The following is a 22533-nucleotide window of genomic DNA, read 5'->3' as shown; positions in this document are numbered from 1 at the left end:
TGTGCACGGTGATCGCGTGGCCCTCGAACTCGGTCTGCCAGGTTTCCGCCCCGGTTCCGGCTGTGGCTGTGGTATGGTATGTACTTGACCCATTGTGATAATAGTCAACAGGTGCTTGATGTGTTTCTCTTGTGAGGGAAGGGGTGATTTGGGTCTATCGTGTGAAGGATGATCGGGGAAACTCACGGTAGTGGAGAGGAGTAGCACAGGGGCTGTCTATAAACCAGCCGGGTTTAGGGTTGAAGCTATTGGTTTGCAGGTTTTTGACGCGTTGAACCCTGAACTCTTTATCATTGATCGAGAACTCATCGTGTTGCAGGATTGCAGGCAAATAATCAAATCTGTAAAGTCTCATCAGGCAACAAAACGCTTTGTCTCTTCGCTACGATAAAGTGTTTGTATCAAAGGAGTGTGAAATTCTCATCCCCGCTCCCCGACTTGTACAATAAAGAGAGCTTATGACAATCAGCCCATTCCTGCATCTGTCACCTGGGAAAAAAGCCCCGTCTGGCGGTTCTGGCTCTGTTCAGCCAGCTCTCAATTGTTATCACAACTACCCCACTTCATCGCCTGCGGAGTCGTCAAAGTCTCCTCGTCCTCGGCAAAGATCACCACATCCTCGCCCTCCACTCCCACAAAGGTGCAGAAGCCGCCGCCCGGGGAGGAGATGCTGTACACGATCATGGGGTTGTCTGCACGGGTCGAGTTTTATCAGTGATCCTGTTTTCCAAACCCAAAAGAGGAGTGAACGGCAACAGGCAAGTGAACGACCAAATGGAAACATCTGAAACAGAGACAGGATGCACGTACCGATTTGCACAGCAGTGGTGTCTGTAGGAAAGAGGAGGGAGTAAGACTCGTCCTCGGTTGCGCCGTGGAAGGTGACGGAGACGTTGAAGGCTGCGGCGCTGAGGGTGAGGAGGGAGAGGGCGGAGAGGAAAGCGGTTCTCATTCTGGTGGTTGAGGATGGACTGTATAAAAAAGATTCCCAAGGATGCGCTGAGAGTGAGATGTTTTATGGCTTCTGTTGCGGGTTTGCTGAGTTGTTGGGTGTGAAGAAGGTGGATGATCCGAGCAGGATCATGCTTATATAGCATCCCCTCGACCATCACCGAGGTTCCTCTACCGTAAATAGTGAAAAGGTCTCAGACGTAGACACTATATTTAGGCCTCAGATGTGAACTCAGAAACCTGACGTTGTACAATAGCAAGCAATCTCGCACCGAATGGTGGCAGTCTTGGGGTTGAGTTTAAGACCTGCATGGCATAGTCCCAAAAATAGCATGGATGGTATGCCGATGCAGCCGACCTGACCAGCTGGTTGGATCAAGCCTGGAAGTTCGGGCATTTAGGCGGGCTAAGGCGTCCAGTGGCACGCGGATGATCCGACTCGATCTGCGGGTGTGGCTTGGGGCTTGGAACTGGGGAGGGGTGCAGTTCCAAAGCTTATTCGTCACGAGATGGTCATGCCCAGAGGTATTCGGTCTCGACATTTGTAATTATTCCAAGTAACTGTAAAACGTGCTTCTTGAGAAGTTTTCAAAGTTGTTACTGGCGGGTTAGTCCCTTCGTTCAGTACTGAACTTGCAGAAACTTCGCCATATCTGGAGTCCTGGTGTGCTCTCGTATGTTCTCAAGACTACTCCAAGACCAAGATGCTACAGACCATTCATGTTGACCCTACTGACGAGAGCTATCCTGCTCGTTCACGAAAGTATTTTTGGATAAAACATTTAACTTGGTGGCGGAGTCTTCACTGGCACAACTACAGGGCCACCCGAGTCTTCTGCCCAAAGGTCTCACTCCCCATGCTTACGCCCAGATTTGCGCTGTGCACACTGGTACGCCAGTGGGACTGCCTCCCGACCTGGAGAGGGTCTGTCTTTCTTTTCTCATGCTGTCTCTCAGTTTCTGGCTTATTGGATAATTAATATTAGCATACAATCGTGATCATTCGAGTCCCTCGGGCCACGGGGTCAGATCAATCCACACGCGGCATATACAGACATAGGGTTGTCATCCCGCCGCCTTCGCTCGCTTGGTATGTATAACTACCTGCTTTACTCTTGCGTCACTTTCTTTAACCCCTGTAGTCGTACTGTTCGAATACAAATACTCTACTCCAATAGATAGTCCGATTTCTACATAGTGGTTATAGAATATGTCGAGATCAATTCAAGCACGGCTTCGTCAAGAGCTCCCAATCCGGCAGATTCCACAACCGTAAACCGAGCGATCGCGTCGGCGGTAGAAATACACGACGGCTGCGAGTTTAGGACTTTTGCCGTTCCGACTACCGCTGCGTAAAAGTGCAAGGCCCCCTCTTGAGCTCGTAGAAGCCTCAGCGGCGGGAGCTCCAAATGGGCGGCGATACGAGGGTGGCAAACCATGAGTTAAGCACCTAGCCTTTCTGTCTAAAAGGAAAAAAGTGATCATCCAGGAAATTCAAAAGTATCAATTAGGCTAGACAAATAACGCAGCAGTCCAAACAGGAATCATCCAAGCACGACCGAGAACCTAGTTCTCAAACTCCAAGCCACCCTCCTGTCTGACGGCGCCATAGATACCCGCCAAGTCGCCCTTTTCGCCCTGCTTCTCCTGCACCTTCTCCATGTACTTGTCGGCCAGCTCGACGCCCCGCATCGTGGCGCCCGCGGTACGGGCCATATCCAAGGCGTGTCTGGCGTCCTTGCGGACCAAGTCGATGCCGAACAGCGGCTCCTCGCGCTTGTAGTAGTCGCCCGTGCGCATGCGGTTGGCGTACGCGACGTAGGGGCCGGGGAAGACGTTCTCGAAGAACTGCATGAGCGCGTCGGTGCCCAGGCCGGTCTTCTCGGCGACGACCAGCCCCTCGGCGATGGACTCGACCATGCCGATGACGAAGGTGTTGCCCAGCACCTTCAGCTGCGAGGCCTTGGCGGGCGCGCTGCCCGAGAAGTCCAGGAACGACTTGGCGATCACCCCGGTCGTGTAGGGCTTGACGGCCTCGACGTCCGCGGGCGCACCGGCCAGCACGCAGATGACCTGGCCGGCGGCGGCCATGGCGGGCGCGCCGAAGACGGGGCTCGCGACGAAGCGCGCGCCCGCGGTGGTGAGCTGCTGGTGCACGCTGGCGGTCGTGTCCGGGTGCACGGTGGAGCAGTCGACGAAAAGCTTGTTCTTGACGTCGGTGGCCAGGGCGGAGGTGACCAGGGAGGTGATGGCGGCGTCGTCGCTAACGCAGGTGAAGATGATGTCCGCCTTGGTGACGGTGTCGGCGAGGGAGGTGGAGACGGTGGTGTTGGGGGTGGCCTTGACGAAGGCTTCGGCCCGCGCGGCGGTGCGGTTGTAGATGATCAGGGGGGTGGCTTGGGGGCCCTTAGCGGCGAGGTTGGAGGCCATTCCCTGCGTTGGGTTAGTTTGAGGCTATATGGGTTTACATTAGGAGTGACGTACTCGACCCATGTTGCCGAGCCCGATCCATGCTAGACGCGGAGACATTGTGAAGGCTGATATGTTGATATGTGAAGATTGATTGGGAAGGAGGTGAAGAGGTGGAAGATAAGGCAGTTGTGGTGATTGAAACTGTTGATGATGATGATGATGGAGGGAATATGTTTGGATCTTTCCGGTGTTCTTATAGCTTTTCGAGGCAACTGAGGCGACACCTGGATTAGAAATCAGCCCACGCTTACCACGAAGGTGGTAAGAGATATGCCGCAAAGTAATCCTACCATCGAGTATACCACTAGGGTACTCCCCCGTGTACCCGGGCCTATACTATAGCTTACCAACTGGGCGGACCCTGCCAAGCAAGAACAAACTGCGGGAACCTAACCGCTTTGGGATTAGATTCCGCTGCAGAGTCTGTGGCATGGTGGAAACTAATCCGTTTTAGGACGATCCGATTTTCCAGGGCTGCCTCAAACAGGCTCTCAAACTCTCCTGCCGATCCCGCTAGAATCTTCCAACTTGCTGGTTCGGATGGGTCTGACGAGTTGGGCCATGATGTAGGTTGCGGAACGGATTTCTAAGCAGCACTGTTAAGGGTGTCGTATAAGACACAGTTTCGTCTCTCCCCGTCGGATGTCGAGTAAAGTTTGCTTTGTCAAGGAACATTAGAACATTGGGCATCATGCAGATCTCTCACATTGTTTTGCTTCAATTCAAGCCCGATGTTGGTTCGGACATCAAAGAGAATGTGCGTTGTTGGAGCGGGCGGCAAAGCGGAAATGCCGGCTGACAATACCTTCCAGGTCGCTAGTCGGATCAAGGGTCTTAAGGACTCCTGCATTCACCCCGAGACCGGCAAGCCGTACATCGTCAGCATGAAGGGCGGTGTGGATGTCTCCATCGAGGGGTTGCAGGTAAGGTGCCCAGTGGTGTCTTTGGTGTGGTGAGCCATAGCAGCTGACCTTTTGCTGGCAGAATGGCATCAGCCATGCGTTCGTCTCCGTGTTCGAGAACGCCAGCGATCGCGATTACTTCGCCAAGACGGACCCGGTGCACATTGCCCTGGTGAAGGATGTCTTGCAGTATCTGGAGCGGGTGCAGGTGGTGGACTTTGTTGACGGGCAGCTGATTTAATGTGCTGATATCATGGTACACGGTACTATGCGGCTGGGTTAGGCAATGCGCTGGCTGCGTTAACATCATCTCAAGCCTCGGTACTCACAGACGAGTTAGCCCGGTCTAAAATCACATGAATATAGAGCGATCTTACTTTTATTTAATTGGTGTAGGCTGCCTTTGCTTTCAAGAATGAAGCTTGTGATCTGGGTCTGATCCGGTAATCCAAGGTTATTTGTCCATGCTGGGGATCTCGAAAAACCGTACTAGGAGTTGAAACATTGTCGGCCCGTTTGCCACGTGGAAGTTGGAACACCCTGGATTCTATTGGTTTCGCCCGAGTGGGTTCCATGTAGGACGGGTGTCCCTTGACATGCATGGGCTATTCAGTATGTATGAGTAGGATCCTAGTGCCGATGTTGTACAGTAGCCGACAGATGCAGCCCAGGAACAAATCCCTGAATGCCCTGGTCTAATCGGGAGTCAGATCAGAAGTTTCTTGAGACGGCTGTCAGCCCTACTACCTAGCTCTACATACATGCTTATAGTCATGTGATGGGACTTGGTAGGGGGGATTGCTTGAGCGGTCCCTTTTCTTTCCACCGAGAAAATGAACAACACCACTATCTATATGACTAGGTAGGCTTTTTGTTGCTATTCTGTTATAGCTAACATGCCCACACCTGTTAATGGTGACTTGTGTTTACCAAGCATGTGAATGGCTCCAGATTCAGACCCCTAGTGGTAAGTATCCTCATTCCTCCTAGGGAGAGTATTTCTCTCATTCAAGTGATCAGTCTACTTGTTATGACTAACTTTACCCACCGCAAGAATCTCATCGTTGATGTAGAAGTCTACTTGCCCCGCAGCATCCTGCAGGAAAGGCGTGATTGATCCTGTGAAAGCTACAAGGATGCTGGACTTCTCACACCATCCTCGCTAATACTATGGAGCCTCAATACAGTTCGCTGAACTAGATGGATCATAATATTCCATGAATCAGCGACAGGAAAATAGATGAATCTCGGTGAGGCACTGATGAACTATTATCTGAGCCTGTGTGGTGGCGTCTTGCTGGTGTTCTTCGGATGGAGGTGGAAGGCGATAACACAATCCGGCAGCAAATGGTGCAAGCCAACCCTGACATGACAACATCCCGCACTCCTCTTCCTCTTGCTCCTCCTCCTGCCCCCTGCCATCCCTTCGGCTAACGTTTACTTTTATCACTTCTGACATCTAGCCTGTAATCCGAGCGGCTTCTGATCTCTTGTTAGCGAGTTGGCGTTGTTTTCTTCGCCTTAGCATGCTGGGCAAGTCATGGCGTGGCCCAAGCACATTTCCGAGGCGAACAGCCGTGAGCTTGACCTGAGGGAATCAATCGAGTCGCGGTTAATTACCACACGAGATGATTGGCTTGCTATATTGCTATCATATCTGACAGATTAGACGGTCCTACAATTCGCCATCCACTTCAAAGCCACTAGTATGGACCTGTACAAGAGCTGGACACCACGCTCTTGCACCATCGCTTCCTTGAAGCACGCACGCATACGCTCGTTTGCACCTTCAGTTGCATACTGCCACCCTTGCATATGCCAAAGTGGAGTATATGAAGCGCACCGTCGCCACGATAAGTCGAAATCCAGGTGCGTCTCCTTGGTTCAGAGAGCTAGCTGGACATCACCGCATCGCTAAGCAAGAATGTCGATCTCCTATCAGACATCGGCACTCGATGGCAAACATCCTTTGGAAGATGTCCAGGCCACCAGCATCGACAGCCCGGCCGGAGACACCAAGGACAAGTCATCGTCGCTGGCCGAGCCCGACGATGAGCCTCAATCCCGGTCGCTCTTCGCCTTCTTCTCGGCCCGCAAGAAGAAGACGATCGATCTGGATGCCGTCGCGACCACGCGGAGCGTCTTCGACGACCCGAACCTGGCCCGTTTCTACCAGCCCCATGCGGACTACGAGAACTTGCATCGATTCGACCCGTCGGAGCGATGGACCTATCGCGAGGAGCGAGCCGTCCGGCGCAAGACCGACCTGACCATTCTCCTCTGGATCTTTGTCATGTTCTTTGGACTGAACCTGGATCGCGGGAACCTGAGCAATGCCTCGGCGGACAACCTCCTCCCCGACCTCGGCATCAACACCAACGACTACAACAACGCCCAGAACATGTATCGCATCGGCTTCCTGATCGCGGAGATCCCGTCCCAGATGATCGGCAAGCGACTGGGGCCCGACCGCTGGATCCCCGTGCAGATCATCCTCTGGAGTCTGGCCTCGGGCGGGCAGTTCTTCATGCACAACCGGGCGGGCTTCTTCGCCTGCCGCTTCTTCATCGGCCTGTTCATGGGCGGATTCATCCCGGACGCCATCCTTTACCTGTCGTACTTCTACACGAAGCGGGAGATGCCGATCCGCCTGGCATTCTTCTGGTTCGTCGACTCCATCTCCGGCGTGATCGCCTCGTTCATCGCCTACGGCGTCCTGCACATGCGCGGCGTCGACGGCCGCGAGGGCTGGCGGTGGCTGTTCCTGATCGAGGCCCTAATCAGTATCGTGATCGGCTTCCTCAGCTTCCTCTTCCTCGTGCCGGGCCCCACACAGACCCAGACCTGGTGGAACCCGCGCGGGTACTTCACCGAGCGCGAGGAGAAGATCATCGTGAACCGGGTGCTGCGCGACGACCCGTCCAAGGGGGACATGCACAACCGCGAGGCGCTGACGCTGGGGATGCTGTGGAAGAGTCTGAAGGACTACGACCTGTGGCCGATCTACGTGATCGGGATCCTGTTCGAGATCCCGACCTCGCCGCCCAAGTCCTACCTCAGCCTGTCGCTCAAGGCGATCGGCTTCTCGACCTTCCACACCACGCTGCTCGGCATCCCGGTCACCGTCTTCTCGGCGATCAATCTCCTGCTGGTGACGGAGCTCTCCGAGCGCTGGCACCAGATCTGCTACGTGGGCATCCTGACCCAGCTCTGGTCGCTGCCGCTGCTCATCGTGCTGTACCGCAGCGCCAGCGTGCTGTCCCACTGGGGCCTCTACGCCGTCACCTTCGTGCTGCTGGGCTGGCCCTCGCCCCACGCCGCCCATGTCGGCTGGTGCTCGCGCCTCAGCAACGCCGTGCGCACCCGCGCCGTCAGTGCCGCCCTGTACAACATCACCATCCAGCTGTCCGGCATCGCCTCGTCGAACATCTATCGCGACGACGATAAGCCGTACTACCACCGCGGCGACGGCCAGCTCATCGCCATCAACGTCGCGACGATTGCCGTGTACGTGTTGGCGAAGGTGTACTACGCCAAGCGCAACCAGTGGAAGCAGGACAAGTGGGCGGCGATGACGGACGAGCAGAAGGCGGATTACCTGGAGAATACGAAGGACGAGGGGAATAAGCGATTGGACTTTTTCTTCGATAGCTAGGGAAGGAGTGTGGTATCCGGAAGTGGTCTGAGGTTGTTTGCGTGGTGTGGTGTGCGTTTTTGGGGATTTTCAGTGGTGGAAGGAGGGTTGGATTATTGTAGGAAATGTACAGGCCAGAGGACTGAGGCCGAGGATAGATGATTGCCTGTCCTTGACATTGCTCTGAACGTGTTCTAGCCATGTCACCAGCTTAGGACCCAGATTTGCTGCCTCGGGTCAATTTAATGTTTATAGTATGGTGGGAAAGTCAGTGATTGGGCCTCCAGTGTTTATGCTCTCTCATCTCTTCATCTTTCATCTTAATCCTCCTAATCCAAGGCCACTCCAAGTGATGTCCTTCAAAATCCTGCCGGTCAATTTAGGTTGGAAGAGGATTAGCTTTTGCAGCACGATGACAGCTCACCATCATTTACGCCGGCATATTAAGAACTCTCCCCTTCCGCCACGGTCTGATAGAAGGGATCTTTCGATGCTTCTCATGCTCGGTCACGCTCTGGTTTGCTTTATGATTTACAGGACGCGCCAAGTCGGTTTGGGCCGAAAGGGAACGGTAGTATACTGCTATTGGTATCAGCTAGTAGATAAAGTACCAGTAGATTGCAAGTATAGCCTCACACCGAGGCCGAATGACGTGACGGAGATAAGTCCACCAACAGGACTCCATTTCCTGGACCCCTGCTTAGCATCTCGGCTATTACTGCGAATTGCCTGACCCATTCAATAAGCACTATCGTGTACTTTAGATTAATTGCACGATGCCGAACCCCGGGAAGATGACCACCGACTGCCCCTCGATCACGTCTTTTCCCACCTATAAAGCCCTAAGTGATGCCGTCAGCAACAAACAGCCCAGCCGTAGCTGTCTGAACTTTTTCCCCCTCGCACTTGGCGATCTACCCCTCTCTCTCATCCCCATTTCCCCCAAAAACCACCGACCAAAATGGGCTCCATCCAACCTTCCGAGCAAAAGGACCTAGTCCTCCCCTCGCGACCCCCCAACCTGCCACACCCGGAATACCGCACTCCGCGCGGGGTCTCGCCGCTGGACTCGGTGCGCGCCGCCGGCCTGCAATACCCCAACTACACGCCCTTCAAGCTCCCCAATCTGAGCATCCAACCCTTCACCGACCGCGGCCTCTCCTCCTCCCCGAACAAGCAGGACCTCCTCTCCGCCGCGACGGAGATCATCCACCTGACCCCGGAGATCGGGACCGAGCTCACCGGCCTCCAGCTCACGCAGCTGACGGACGTGCAGAAGAACGACCTGGCGCGGCTGGTCGCGGAGCGCGGCGTCGTCTTCTTCCGCGATCAGAGCATGGACGTGCACGAGCAGATCGCCTTCGGGGCGTATTTCGGGGCGCTGCATATCCACCAGATGGCCGGCATCATCCCGGACCTGCCGTGGGTGCACCCGATCCACAAGGATGAGACGGCGGTCAACGGCCGGAGCCATCAGATCTGGCATTCCGATGTCAGTTACGAGCTGCAGCCGCCCGGGTTGACGATGTTGAAGATGGATACCCTCCCCAGGGCGGGGCCGGGCGGGGAGGAGACGGGTGGCGATACGATCTGGGCGAGTGGGTATGCTTTATACGAATGTGAGTTTTCCTCTCGTCCGTAAAGTGGGAAATGGATGGTGAGGTGCAGGGATAAAGGACTGAGGGGATGCTAACTGGTGAGCGTGACAGCTCTGTCGCCCAAGCTGCGCGCCTTCCTGGAGACGCTCGAGGCCAAGCACAGCGGGCTGGAGCAGGCGGAGAAGGCCCTGCGGACGAGTGGCTGTCTCCGGAGGGATCCTATCGAGACTAATGTGAGTGTTTCAGTCGTTATTCTCCGGAGCTCTAGGTAACAAACGTACTGTCCAATGGCTGATTCGTGGGTCAACGCCAGCACCCCGTCGTCCGCACGCATCCAGTAACCGGCTGGAAGACGCTGTACGTCAACGAGAACTTCACCAAGGAGATCGTCGGCCTGGAGAAGCGCATCGGCGATGGCATCCTGGATAACCTCTATCGCACCGTGGCGGAGGGGTACGAGTTCCAGGTGCGCTGGAAGTGGACCAAGAACGCGGTGGCCATCTGGGACAATCGCGCCACGTTTCATACGGGGATTTTCGACTACTGTGAGTCATCCTGCTATTGCTGCTATCGCGTGGAGAATCTTCTAGATGGGTGAGTGGACGAGAATGCTAATCTTCTGCAACTGATAGTCCCCCATCTGCGGCATGGGCTGCGGGTTGCGCCGCAGGCCGAGACCCCGTATTTCGATCCCAGGTCCAAGACCAGGAAGGAGGCGCTTGCGGAGGAGAAGGGCAAGGCGTGATCGTGAATAGCAGCAGTAGTGTGTATAGGTGGGCTGTGCAAACAGGGTCTAGTCTGTGGTGTGATCGGTAGAACACAAGAATACAATTGCTTTGCCCTCATTGGCATCATTCCATGTACGGTAATATCCAACGAGAAATTTCTTGGTCATGATAGCCCAGGTAAAGCTCATTCGCCTAAACCTGCAGACCACTCAGCTGCAGGCACCATTTCCTCTAGTCCAACCATTCTACCATAGGTAATATAGCTGCAGGATTGTTTAAATTAAACCACGATCACGTCAATCTTCTGCAGTCCCTCGCCATGTTCCTCTGCCTCTGTTCCTGAAGACACGCTTCAGGTATAAAAAGGCGTCCAGAGCCCCTGGAATCCTACCCCCAGACAGGCACCAGCATCATCACAATGCTTCTTCTCTCCTCCCTCGTCCTCGCCGGCCTGGCAGCCGGCCAGCTGATCGGCCCCGTGGGTCCTACCACGAACCTCTCCCTCAAGACCCACGAGTGCAGCATCCTCGACTACGGCGCCGTCGCCGACAACAGCACCGACATCGCCACCGCGCTCGAGACCACCTTCACCGAGTGCGTGCTCCCCAACCCGGGCAGTCGACTGATCGTCCCCGAGGGGAACTACCTGATCGAGCGCGGGGTCGTGCTCAGCAACGCGACCAACTGGGCGTTCCAGCTGGATGGGCTGATCACCGCCGCCTACGGGGGCAACTGGACCATTGAACGTGCGTTGATCCTCCAGGGCTATGCCGGCGTGGACGTGCTCAATTCCACCATCAACGGTGAGGGTGACCAGAAGTTCCTGCTAGATGTGCTTGTGATTGTGAATGGTATGCCTTCCTCCCGTCGGGTTCCATCCTTTTTTTCCTGGTGAGGTGCTGATCCACGACGCAGCGGTCGATTTCGAGTTCTACTCGTCCAACGGACTCGGTGCAATCCAGGGCCAGGGATACATCTATCGGAACCTCAACAAGTGAGTCCGCTGTCTCAGTCATTGGTGCAGATCCGGGTGCTAATAACCAACTGCAGCACCGATCGCCCCCGTCTCGTGCGCGTCGTCTCGGCTATCAATGCCACCGTCCACGACTTGATCCTGGTCGACAGCCCTAAGTTCCACTTCGTGCTGGACTTTGGCGTGAACGTCGAGGTCTACCACTTGACGATCCGCGGGGCGAACCTGGGCAGTTACGACGGCATCGATGCTATCGGTACCAACTACTGGATCCATGACAACGAGGTTTGTTGTGCTATCCGGCCCCGTTCCCATACCTCGTCCCGCTGATGATGTTCATGATGGGCAGGTCACCAACCGCGACGAATGCGTCTCCGTCAAGAGCCCGTCCCACCACGCCCTGGTCGAGAACCTGGTTTGCAACCAGGCCGGCTCGGGGATCTCCATTGGCAGCCTGAACGTCTCTGCCGAGATCTCCAACATTGTATGTCATCCGCATTTCCTCGGTGGGTCGATCACACACTGACCGAAGTGACAAACAACGGAAGGTCGCCAAAAACATCAGCATCATCCAAGGCAACAACATCGCCTTCATCAAGACCTACCCCGGGGGCTCGGGGTACGTCACCAACGTCACCTTCGAGAACTTCCGGTCCAAGGCCAGTCTGTACGGGCTGAGCGTCAACCAGTACTGGCAGAACACCTTCGAGCCGGACACGGGCGCGGTAGCGTTGAGCAACCTGGTCTTCAAGAACTTTTCCGGTCCGTCGCCACCTCCCACTGCACAACCTTCCCCAATTGTAGACACATATCCCCGATACTAACCCCATCGCAACCAGGCTCCGTCGCGCAGGGCACCGTCCGCCCGCCGCTCTACCTCATCGCCAACGACCTCACCTACGCCACGAACGTGACGATCGAGGATTTCACCGTCTGGACCGAGACCGGCACCACCGTACTCAACAAAATCAACAACGTCTTCGGGACGGGCGACGATTCCTACGGCGCCAACGACGGGATCAAGTCCCTCGCGCCGGGGGAGACCCCCACCACGTACACGAGCACGTACACCATCACGGCGTCGCCGACGGGGTGGACGGCCCCCGCGTCGCCGACGTGGGCGGTGCCGAGCACGGGCTACGGGAGTGAGTGTTCCCCTTTTCTCTCATCCAAGTCCTTTCGTCCCGGCTGCAGGGATGGTTTGGTAGCATTGGAGCGATGGCTAATTCAATGGTCATGAACAGCTGCGTCGCCGATTCCGGTGTACACGCCCAAGCCGCTGTGGAGGCCTGGCGGGGTGGATTATGATCTGCACTACTGGGGGAGCTTTTGAGGGATGGGGTTGAGGTCGGCAGTGTTCGAACTCCGGAGCATAGATTTATGTAGAGCATCCACCTCGTGATTCAGTTGACGAGTCCCGGGGGCGATTGCAGTCTGTAACTGCTGGAATTGATTGCTTTTGGCGGAAGGTCTCCTGCTTGAACCGTCCACTGCTGCGCTGCGTCGGCTCTCGGGCCGTGCCTCAGATAGCCTCATGAATGACCGAATGCACCATTTATCCACGTTCTCCATCACCGTCCTTCCATAACCGCAAAACATAAGGTATCCATGTCCTCTCACCGTCGCCATTGAGCGTGCCACTAGGCAGTCGCGGGCCGTTGATGCGCTGCTGGCCACCGGTAGACAAACGCGGGGTAAATAGCCAAGCTCAGGTGACACCATAGAAGGTGCTTCACGTCGGGTTCGCCGCCTCGGGAGACTGCATACAGCCAGCAGAGGGAGGAGATCAGGATTCCGATGACCGCGAGGCGGGCGACGAGGGTGCTGCAGTCCATGGTTTCGGAAAGTGATAGTGCCACGGTGTGGGTGGAAGAATTGGCTGGAAGTGAATAGAATGAAATGCGAAAGGGATGTACGATTTTTGTGTCCTGGAATCCGCTTAGCAGACGTGTCCAGCTCGGGCTGGCGAACGTAGAGAGGAGACTCGCTGCCTAAATACCTGTCGGATATTGTGGGATGATATGTCTCACTACAGTTCTCTAGCTTCAGGTAGTCCCTCATCTAGCTTCACGCTGCGACTTCGGCCTATAATCAATGAAAACACAGACCCACTTTTTCTGAGCGATGTTCAGAGCCCCTCAGAACGCCGCCTGGAATCGGTAAAAGCACCGAATGAACCGCACTCTCGCTTTTCCAAGCAACAACAGTCAGCACCACTGTCTAAAGGGTCCAGAGTCTTAATCCAAGGGCAAGTGTACAGTGGCTGGGTATATCGTTGAGGGTGTAATACCTGGTGGTATGTTAGGAAAGCACAACAATACCTACAAGCACAAACTTTTGTTGTTTTATTCTGTTCATCTGGACCCAAGGAGGAGGATCCACCCGATGTCAGCCCAGAGTTAGGGCTTGCGATATCCTTCTTTATCACCTGGCCGAGTGCTCCTCGGCTCCGAATCCACCAAACCTTCCGCGTACACATCAATCAACTGGGATCCTCGATCTTATCAGCGCCTCGGAGAACATCATTCGAGTGATCCTATACAGATGGCTTCAACAATAAATGGTTCATAGGGACTTCATACTTTATATTTTCTAATATTTAATTATATTTTTAGTATCTGTTTTATAAATCATTGTAGTTTAGATATAGGATTTCTACTTGAAGTACAGTAGAATAAAAAATATATATATTATTTTTGGAATATAATAGAATATGAATATTGTTATATTATAAATCTTTATTTTAATAAAAGAAAGTTTTTTTTAAAAAAAAAAGAATCTTATTTTTATAGAAATAGTCTTATTAGTTCTAATTCTAATGTATTCTTGATAGTCGAAAAAATAAATTGAAAAATAATTATTTATATGTATTAAAAAAACTATTATTATTATAAAAAAGCTGTTTAAGTCTTTTATAAGAAAGATTATTTAAATACTACCATAAAAAATAGTCTAAGAAATTGTAGACTATATATTAGCATTCATTATTATAAAAATATTAAATAAATAATATAATATTTTTATTATAAAAATAGTCTAGTAGATCACAGACTATATATTAGAATTAATTATTTTAGAAATATTAAATAGATAATAGAATACTTTTATTATAAAAAACTAAAATAATAAAAAAATAATTTTTACTATTTTATTTTTTTATAAAAATAGTTTACAGAAGAAAGATTTTAATAATATTATTATCAAATTAATCTATTTTATACCATAAAAAATAATTATAAGAATTTAAACTAGCTTTTTTAATTTTTATAATTATTATAAAAAAATCTATATAATAGATTTTAGACTATAGTTATATAATAGCTAAGTAAACCGGCTGTCACTGTTTATAAGAATAATAATAGTGTTAAAGATAAATAAATTAATATTAATATTTTAAGATAATCTATTTAAATCTTAGGCTCTGCGAGGATTGTTTGTTTATCATACTATTTTACTACTTCAGTCCTTATATATAAAAATAAATAAAATCAAGCTGTTCAGCCAAAATAGCTTTGAATACAATATTATATATTATTATTTCTATAAAATGATATAAAAAACTATCTACAATTATAAAATAAGATATTAGTTTCTTAGTTTTTTAAATTTATTATCTATAATAAGAAATATTTTAAAAAACTAGTTAATAATATTAATAACTATATTAACTTATCATATTAAATTTCTACTTCGCCCGCAAGGAATAAGAAAAGTAAATATATAAAAAATAAATAAATTTCCTAAAATTATAAAAAAGTTTTATCTTATATCAAAACAGAATCTAGTAATAAATACAGCTCTTAAACTTGTATTAAACTAAAAAGTAAATAATAATTAAATCTATTTTTTATTACAATCTATTGTTAAGTTATTGATATAAGTAGAATAAGAATATGATGTCTAATGTTATAAAATAAACTGTTCAGAAAATAAAACAAAATTAGTAAAATTATTATAAAATAACAGTAAGATCTCATATAAAAAAATAATATTATATCAGCCAACTAGTATAATTTGAAGTAGTAATAGGTTTTATATATTAAAGATGATATGACATTCATGCCTACTAATTTATCAGTCTATAATACTGCTTCTACCAACAGTATACTCTTTTTTTATTTTAGATAAAATAGCCCCGGCTGTATTTCGGCTAAAACCTCTATTTATCTTAATCTTGTAGTAGTAATATTATCTTTTCTGTAATCTACATCTACGTCCTCCAATGGCTTAGGAATAGATATAAAAGCTTATAACCTAATCGGAGCGTAGACCGCTCGGCTAAAAGAGTATCAAGATGCTGATCTGATCGACCGTCTACTCCAAAGAATCCTGATTCCTGTTGATAAACTAGGTACTGATACCAATCTTCTGGTGTGGGGCCAATAAATAATTGACATCTTCTACTTTTTTAGATCATAGACTTACTATACTAACTGATTTATGTAAAAGTTTTGAGAGCTTTGTTATTAACCTCTTTATTAGTTATTAGCTACTCTCATTAGAATAGAATCATGTTTCTATTTAAAAATGAGTTTTATATTCAATTAAATTAGCAGCAGCAATACCTTTCTTCTATGCCTGAGAGTGGTTGAAAAAGATAACATCGCTAGAGCTGACTCTCTCTCCAGGAATAACCAAGTCGTCAAATTCAGACAATCCCAAGACAATACTCTGGATCAAGAAAAACAAAAGAAAAAAAGGAAAACCAGTTTAGGTATTAGCTTCGATTGCGGTCCAGACGGCATCACGGAAGGCAAACATCCCGTCGGAGCGTGGATGGAAGGTCTTGATTTGGCGAGTCGGTAACCACCATTTGATAGCGGTGCTGCTGTAGTTCCTACTGGAAATGTCGGCATTGGCCTGTGCGAGACGCTGAGCTACCTCGCCATTCGGATCCATGGAAACAGAAAGGGACGCGTCACACATCACCACAGCATAAGGATCGGGGTCGGTTCCCAGGGTGGTGTTGCAGGTCACAGCGTCGGGGATGGGAATGCTGCCCAAAGACATCATCTGAACCACCTCGGCCGCTTCAACGGCGGCAGTCTCGGCCTCAACAGTGACCTAAATTATACATATAAGCTGCTATGATCAGTCCATCATGCGAAAGGAGAGGAAGGGGTGCGAACCAGCTCGTCGTGCTCGTGTGGATAATCATCCCACCCACTGAGGAAGAAAAACGTCTCTCCCCGATTAGGACTGGGTTCATAGACACCTTCTTCACAAAACCGATGCGTGTCGAAGGAGGGCTGCATATCGACGTATGTCACGCCAGTAGAGCCATATGCCGAGTTTGCATCTTTGATTGCTTGCGGGATCACTTGATTCATCTGGTCCACTAGGTCGTCCAATTCTTTTCGCACGGCAGTTTTGAGGAAGGCCACATCATCCGATATTGGGAGAAGAGCCTTATATGACGGCCACCAGTAGTTGAACGTGGAGAGGTCACAGATGGTGGTGTCGTAATTGAAGAAACCGACATAACCTGTGACATAGAGCATGAAGTCATCATTGAAGGAGGCGCTGAGAATACTGAGGTAAGCTTCCTTGAGCTTGTTTCTCATTCCGGATGAGCTCGTATCGCTTAGAATGGACCTAGCCTTGTCCTTTACCTCCTCACACCGGGCTTGGAACATCGCAGTATAGCCCCAGGGTAACTCCCAGGTTATGCAGTTGCGGATAATATCACTGAATCCCACGTCATTTCCTCCCAATGTCAATGTGGCGAGATTAAATGAGGAGGTGTCTTTCCACTTTTTGACTTGGTTAGCTAGTCCGGTCGTGGTGTCTCCCGAGCACGCATAATTCGCAAAAGGTATGCTGGAATCATTCAGATAGTTGTAGAGAAGTTTCCCGTAATTGTTGGAGCCAACACGACACTCAACCCACGAGGTCGATCCCGTGCCCATGCCAGCCGCGAAGGAATCCCCAAAGTGTACATATCCCTTGACGCTCACCGGCTGTTCATCCTCGTCCCAGATGAAGTAGTCATCGTATGTGGGGCAGTTTGTATCTCTTCTCCTGGTGGTCGAAATCGGCACGGTTATGTCTCCGTCTTCATCACTCGTAACCGACACTACTGGGACGTCGTTGCTAATTTCAATTGCGCGTTGGCACTGCGCACTGAAGTAGACGCCGCTCGCGACGCTTTGCCATGACTCGGCATTCCATGCACTTCGATCTGCATCGCATACACTCTCCTTCGCGTCGGTGTTAGGACAGAGGATGACACTTGGCTTACTCCGGTACCAAGCTGTACATGAACGATCTAGTCTGCCTTGGGCCAGTTCAGTGCAGCCAAGGATTCCATATGCGTAGTCTTTTGACCTAAAACATGGTAAGGGAACGAGGCGTAGGGCAGGTGGAAAGGATAGCAGATACATACTTTTCGCCCCCATTCACTCCATTCATAACGAAAGACGTATGGGTGAGTTCGTGGATAATAGTAGCAGCGCGGCTGCGGTTGGCCTTCCGGAGATTCAAGGTAGGGCAGTGCTGGAGACGGTCATCGGTGGCAAGGATGACATTTCCGTTACTATCTGGATTATTCGAGTTCGCAAAGAACCCAGCACAGAAGTTCAAGCTTCTCGCCGAGTCCTTGGTATGAGCAACACTTCTATCACACTCTGAATGTGCAAAATTGCAGGTGAGCTTGAGGCCATAAGGAGCCGTGCCATCGAGGACGGTCGCCACGCGTTGGTAAACTGCCTTCGCGTGCGCGGCAAAGTCAGCAGTGCGGACTTTCTCGGCAAAAAAGTGGGCATAGTAATCTCCATTCTGGAAATTCTCGGCAGCATAGCTGGCGATGGTGATGGCGTGGTTGTCTCAGTCTGGATCATGGCCTTCTGGGCGTCGCTGCAGGAGGTATCCGGGTAGAAGGCCGCGGCCCGGGCGCAGGCGCCTTCGGGGCAATAGCCACGCAGGCAGGCGAAATCGCACAGATCGGAGTCATCTCCAATCAAGGAGACACCAGTGGTATTGACCACGACGGGAGATGGAGCCAGCGCCCCAGTTTTGGTACATGTACAATGATTCTCAGGGCAGAATCCAAAAGCACAAGCGTAGCTACACAAGCCTGCGAAGCTGCCCTCGCCCATTCCTGCCACGCAAGCGTTCGGGGTAAACGGAGAGACCGTGGGGATATATGAGGCTTGGAGAGTAGCTGCACAGTACTTGGAGGGACAGAATCCCAAGTTACAGGCAAATGTGCAGAGCCCGGCGTAGTTTGCGTCGCCATTCGCCGGATAGCCAACCTGGCCAGTGGCGTTAGGTACGGTCTGGATGACGCCTAGGTTTGTACACACACAAGCGCCTACAGGACACTGGCAAGTGATTCAAGTCAGCTCATGGCAAGAAAGGAAAGGAAAGCCTGAAGATAAAAAGAGGGGTCCTTCTCACATATCCCCAAGCGCAAGTAAACTCGCACAGCTCAGTGAACGCATCCGCACTGTACCCAGCAATGCAACTCAACTCAGTGAGATTAAAATTTGCATAGACGTGTTCAACTTCAATGGCTTCGCTCGCCGCCACATAAGCATTAAAGTTGATCCTGCCCTAGTTACAATTGTCCGCGGAGATACTCTGACCCGACGACAGAGTCAGTTTGGTAACTGAGTCGCGGACAATCTTCAGGTTCACTTCTGCTGCATGTTTCAAAGACACGCTTCCACGGTATAGACCTGGGCCTCTAAAGCCCTACGGTCCGGGAGGCAGGAAGTCCCAGCCCGCTGTGACAGTACTGCTAGGATTATTATACTCCACGACAACATCTGCATTGCTAGCCAGCAGGGCAGTAAAGAAGAGGCGGTCCTGGGCTACCTCATTGGGCAAGAGCTCAGCCTGTAACTGCGAGGCTGTGTTCGCAGTTGTATCATCTCGATCACAGTCATCCACCAAGGACGTGCGGTGCCACATCACGATCTTCTCTTCAGTCACGAGCGCGCGACCATTCTTGTAGGTATCAATCATAAAGGGCAATAGCTCACGCCATCCGTCCTGGGGCATATGCTCAACGTAATTGAAAGGAGCCCTACCTGTGGTGAAAGGGCTATACGACCGATTATCCAAGGGCCCAATATAATGTGACTCCCCGAAATCATTCCAGCTGATGATTTCGACAAATTCAGGCTGTAGATACCAGATTTGAACCCAACGTTGATACCAAGTATCATCTCCTCTCCACATCCAATTTTCGTCGTACCCCGGCATGTTAGTATAGAACCAGGGAGAGACAGGCATCATATAGGGCTTTGAGCTGCTGTTCAATGTCTCTATATAAGATGCATCCACGAACGTCATCATGTTGAGGTTGCCCCAGGGCCACGAAGCCCAGCCTGTCAGGACCCTGTCAGTGTGTTTGCAAAAGAGGCCAGGAGCCCTACATACTGAATAGTCCGTCCACAACACCATCAGCCTCCTCTGATGCCGGGATAGCACCTACTGAGGACCAGTCCGGGACAAAAAAGCAGCCAGTCTCATCCCTGATATTGGCCCAATCCGCGGCACTGTCGGGCCCCTCGAAAGTGGACACGAGGGGTGCTCCGTTCTTCTCTGTGGTATAATACCCTCCATGAAGCTTATACTTTTTGATCAGGGAAATAACATCAGCCTCCGCCCATGAGCCATTTCCTGCGTAGTCAAAAGAAAAGAAGAGCTTAAAGCCATCAGTAGCCGCGGCTTCGAAGGCCACAGCAAGTGTGTCTTCGTTGGCAAACCATCCATTAGCGATATTCAAAGCGAAGGCATCGATATGTGCCGCCTGCGCAAGTTGGATGTCGTGCCGCCAATCGTCTACTGTCCATGTTGGAACATTTCCGACCTAATAGAAAGAGCTCGTCCGGTCAGTTATGTCACAATCGGGACCGGTATGTCTCTTAATGACCATGAAATGAGCGAAGATTGCGGCAGCGTGTACATGGGAGGTGGTGAGCCATAAGGCCAGAGCAAGAGGAAATGCCAGCCGCATAGCAAGACATGAACTAAACAAGTGTAACATCACACTCGGGCCAGAATGCGGAAAAGAGAGAGGGAGAAAAAGAAAGAAAACAAAAGAAAGAATGGTAGAAACGAGACTGTAGATGAGTGATGGTTTGGAGGATCCCGGCTACCAGTAAGACATGATTTCCAGCATGAGAGTACGTGGGATGCAAAGGAAGGTCAGTGGCACTGCTCTGTCTCTCTGGAATAATATTCAGGATTCAGTCTCGGTAGGCAATTCCAATTTATATTTCAGTACCTTGTTCCATCTCTGCTGTTATTCCAGCATCTTAGCACCTAATTTCATTCAATGTTCAGTACTCTAAAATAACGGATAGACCATCCAAAACTAGAGCCGAATTCTAGATCTGAATGCCAAGAAGACGCTTTGAGGGAAAGCAAGAATACACTAAGCAATCTTACGAGCAATCTAGTGTTCTGCCTAACAGATCGTTAGTCAAGTTCTAGTTACCGCGCTAAGGTTTAGATCATGCGGCCTACTGGAGTGGCGACTCTCGCCCTACTTACCGGAGACATAGCCTCCTCCCTGGGTATTATGGCGGACCTAGCGGTGCATTGGCGGGCTACTTACTCGCACCAATAGTCGCGAAGCTCAGCGTCGGCGGAGTCGAGTTGCGCACCTGCGGAAATTACAAAGTGCTCCATTCAACTATTAGTACTCCTACTAAAGCCCATAGAAGATATCATGGGGCTTGGCGAGTAGAACGAAAGCTCGTCACGAGATAGTGAACCGGTTCAAGGGTCCTGTTATTGTAATAGCAGTAATCTACGGAGTAGTTAGGGATCGTAGCAGTGAGGAACAGTCCCCGGACAACGAGACACCATTCAGTCACTACTCATCGTCCACTCCACAACATTAGAAGCTGGTATGACCGCTTTAGGTCGGTTGTTATTGTCCTTCGGGTGCGAAATTGGCTCGATCCCCGAGCCAGGTAGCGTGACAATGCTTTGCGCGTGATCCTCGGCCGTACCCCAATCCCACCAGTCCAGAGTATTTCCTTTGAATTGGTATCGGAGCTGCTCGCCAGGCCGAAGGTCGTCGGGCAGATCGAAAGACCAAGAATTGGACCAGGATTCCCCGGGATAGAGCGTCACAAACCGACCTTCTTCACTTTCCGCCACGTTGAGCTCTCTGTCAGGGTTATCCCAAAACACATGTGGTGACCGATCGTTCTCGAATCTCTCCCATTCGTTCTCGGTCTTCAGGTCAGACTGATTGGGACAGAGACGGCGATAGACGCGAAAGGCATCGAACGGGTTAAACGCCCAGGTGTGGAAAGTGATCGGTTGAGAGCTCTCATTGTCGGATGATGGACTATGGTATATGACCCGCGTGGATATGTTCAAATCCCCATAAACAGACATTGTAGAGCTGCAGCTCAACTCCAGACTTAGGACTGGTGCACCAGGCCTGTCTTGATATTAGCCGTTGAATATCTTTCTGAATACCTTTCTATTGGAGTTGGAGAGCTTACACCCTATCACTTGGACTGATTGGTGGTGGTGTCGGAGGGGAGGGAATTTGCGGTTTCCTCCCTTCTCGCACAGTGAAGGTAAGATGTGCACCACCCGGAACTAAAATTGGAGGCCACTTTGTTTTGGTTTCCTTCTTCTGCTGCGGCGTACCCCAATCCCAGTATGTAATCTCTTTGCCCGTCCAGAGAAGGGTATAGGTGCGCCCCGGTTCTACAAGCCTAGCCCAGATCTCAGGTAAGCTCGTTCGCATATTTATTGTACTGCGGTCCCAGGTATTCTTAGCCTCTTCAACATAGAATGATGCCGGTTCATCAGGGAACTGATGAATTGTTGGTAACAATGGTAAATATCTCGAGTGATCTTCAATTCCAACCTTCTCGATGTTGCCGCTGTCTGGATCGTGAGATATTAGAATATATTCTTCCTTACGGGGATCTATGGAAGATTCCCAGCGAAACCAGAACTGTTGATCGTCTAAGACCCTGCGCAAAGTGATCGTGAATGAGTAGGTTGGTATTTTGCCCTCTGTCCAGAGTGTCGGGCTGCCATCTAACTCGAGGACTAAGGGTGGGGTGTCGGGCCTGTATAAAACGCTTCTTAGCACCGGCGGTGTCTTCACAATAGTCGTAATAGACGTACAGCCTATTGTTTTCCTTCCATCTTATGTACATATCCATTTGGAATCAACCTCGGTTGTTTTCGGAATCGAAGGCGGCAAGAAGTCAGGAAGAGTTTGGGCTAAAAAGTAAGGGGTTCAACTCTTCCAAGTTGAGCTGCATGGAATTGTCTGTGACTTAAGTAG

General features: G+C 50.6%; 8 protein-coding genes across 8 annotated transcripts; 4 read left to right on the top strand and 4 right to left on the bottom strand.

Moving 5' to 3' along the window:
* Nucleotides 1-256: 256 nt before the first annotated feature.
* On the bottom strand, nucleotides 257-1210 carry BO66DRAFT_391840 (uncharacterized protein). Its single transcript, XM_025647360.1, has 2 exons — nucleotides 811-1210; nucleotides 257-692 (listed from the first exon to the last, which is right to left on the bottom strand). Exons 1-2 carry the CDS (start codon nucleotides 950-952, stop codon nucleotides 538-540), a joined length of 297 nt encoding a protein of 98 aa, XP_025504152.1. The 5' UTR covers nucleotides 953-1210; the 3' UTR covers nucleotides 257-537.
* Nucleotides 1211-2517: 1307 nt separating this feature from the next.
* BO66DRAFT_451181 (NAD(P)-dependent oxidoreductase) lies at nucleotides 2518-3480 on the bottom strand (the record flags this gene model as incomplete). Its single annotated transcript, XM_025651856.1, has 2 exons — nucleotides 2518-3384; nucleotides 3436-3480. 2 exons carry the CDS (start codon nucleotides 3478-3480, stop codon nucleotides 2518-2520), a joined length of 912 nt encoding a protein of 303 aa, XP_025504151.1.
* A 634-nt stretch (nucleotides 3481-4114) lies between these two features.
* Nucleotides 4115-4640, top strand: BO66DRAFT_451179 (Dabb family protein; the record flags this gene model as incomplete). Its single annotated transcript, XM_025651855.1, has 3 exons — nucleotides 4115-4180; nucleotides 4236-4346; nucleotides 4408-4640. The coding sequence occupies 3 exons, from the start codon at nucleotides 4115-4117 to the stop codon at nucleotides 4564-4566; spliced, it is 336 nt and encodes a 111-aa protein (XP_025504150.1). The 3' UTR covers nucleotides 4567-4640.
* Nucleotides 4641-6249: 1609 nt separating this feature from the next.
* BO66DRAFT_401371 (putative MFS transporter) lies at nucleotides 6250-7980 on the top strand (the record flags this gene model as incomplete). The annotated part of the gene is made up of 1 exon (XM_025648758.1): nucleotides 6250-7980. One exon carries the CDS (start codon nucleotides 6250-6252, stop codon nucleotides 7978-7980), a length of 1731 nt encoding a protein of 576 aa, XP_025504149.1.
* Nucleotides 7981-8920: 940 nt separating this feature from the next.
* Nucleotides 8921-10302, top strand: BO66DRAFT_451175 (TauD/TfdA dioxygenase family protein; the record flags this gene model as incomplete). The annotated part of the gene is made up of 4 exons (XM_025651854.1): nucleotides 8921-9578; nucleotides 9669-9790; nucleotides 9871-10102; nucleotides 10190-10302. The coding sequence occupies 4 exons, from the start codon at nucleotides 8921-8923 to the stop codon at nucleotides 10300-10302; spliced, it is 1125 nt and encodes a 374-aa protein (XP_025504148.1).
* A 256-nt stretch (nucleotides 10303-10558) lies between these two features.
* Nucleotides 10559-12591, top strand: BO66DRAFT_420394 (putative rhamnogalacturonase; the record flags this gene model as incomplete). Its single annotated transcript, XM_025649868.1, has 7 exons — nucleotides 10559-11136; nucleotides 11201-11279; nucleotides 11336-11543; nucleotides 11608-11742; nucleotides 11807-12020; nucleotides 12098-12403; nucleotides 12503-12591. Exons 1-7 carry the CDS (start codon nucleotides 10704-10706, stop codon nucleotides 12589-12591), a joined length of 1464 nt encoding a protein of 487 aa, XP_025504147.1. The 5' UTR covers nucleotides 10559-10703.
* A 3377-nt stretch (nucleotides 12592-15968) lies between these two features.
* On the bottom strand, nucleotides 15969-20253 carry BO66DRAFT_411333 (mutanase; the record flags this gene model as incomplete). Its single annotated transcript, XM_025649283.1, has 10 exons — nucleotides 15969-16322; nucleotides 16388-17279; nucleotides 17334-17585; nucleotides 17644-18057; nucleotides 18198-18580; nucleotides 18657-18812; nucleotides 18882-18953; nucleotides 18993-19591; nucleotides 19644-20076; nucleotides 20140-20253. 10 exons carry the CDS (start codon nucleotides 20251-20253, stop codon nucleotides 15969-15971), a joined length of 3669 nt encoding a protein of 1222 aa, XP_025504146.1.
* A 748-nt stretch (nucleotides 20254-21001) lies between these two features.
* On the bottom strand, nucleotides 21002-22499 carry BO66DRAFT_349530 (uncharacterized protein). Its single transcript, XM_025644684.1, has 3 exons — nucleotides 22371-22499; nucleotides 21731-22312; nucleotides 21002-21666 (listed from the first exon to the last, which is right to left on the bottom strand). The coding sequence occupies exons 1-3, from the start codon at nucleotides 22406-22408 to the stop codon at nucleotides 21081-21083; spliced, it is 1206 nt and encodes a 401-aa protein (XP_025504145.1). The 5' UTR covers nucleotides 22409-22499; the 3' UTR covers nucleotides 21002-21080.
* Nucleotides 22500-22533: the final 34 nt, after the last annotated feature.

Source organism: Aspergillus aculeatinus (genome assembly GCF_003184765.1).
Source record: "Aspergillus aculeatinus CBS 121060 unplaced genomic scaffold BO66scaffold_23, whole genome shotgun sequence".
NCBI classification, from domain to species: domain Eukaryota; kingdom Fungi; phylum Ascomycota; class Eurotiomycetes; order Eurotiales; family Aspergillaceae; genus Aspergillus; species Aspergillus aculeatinus.
This window is presented reverse-complemented; position numbering and strand designations above follow the sequence as displayed.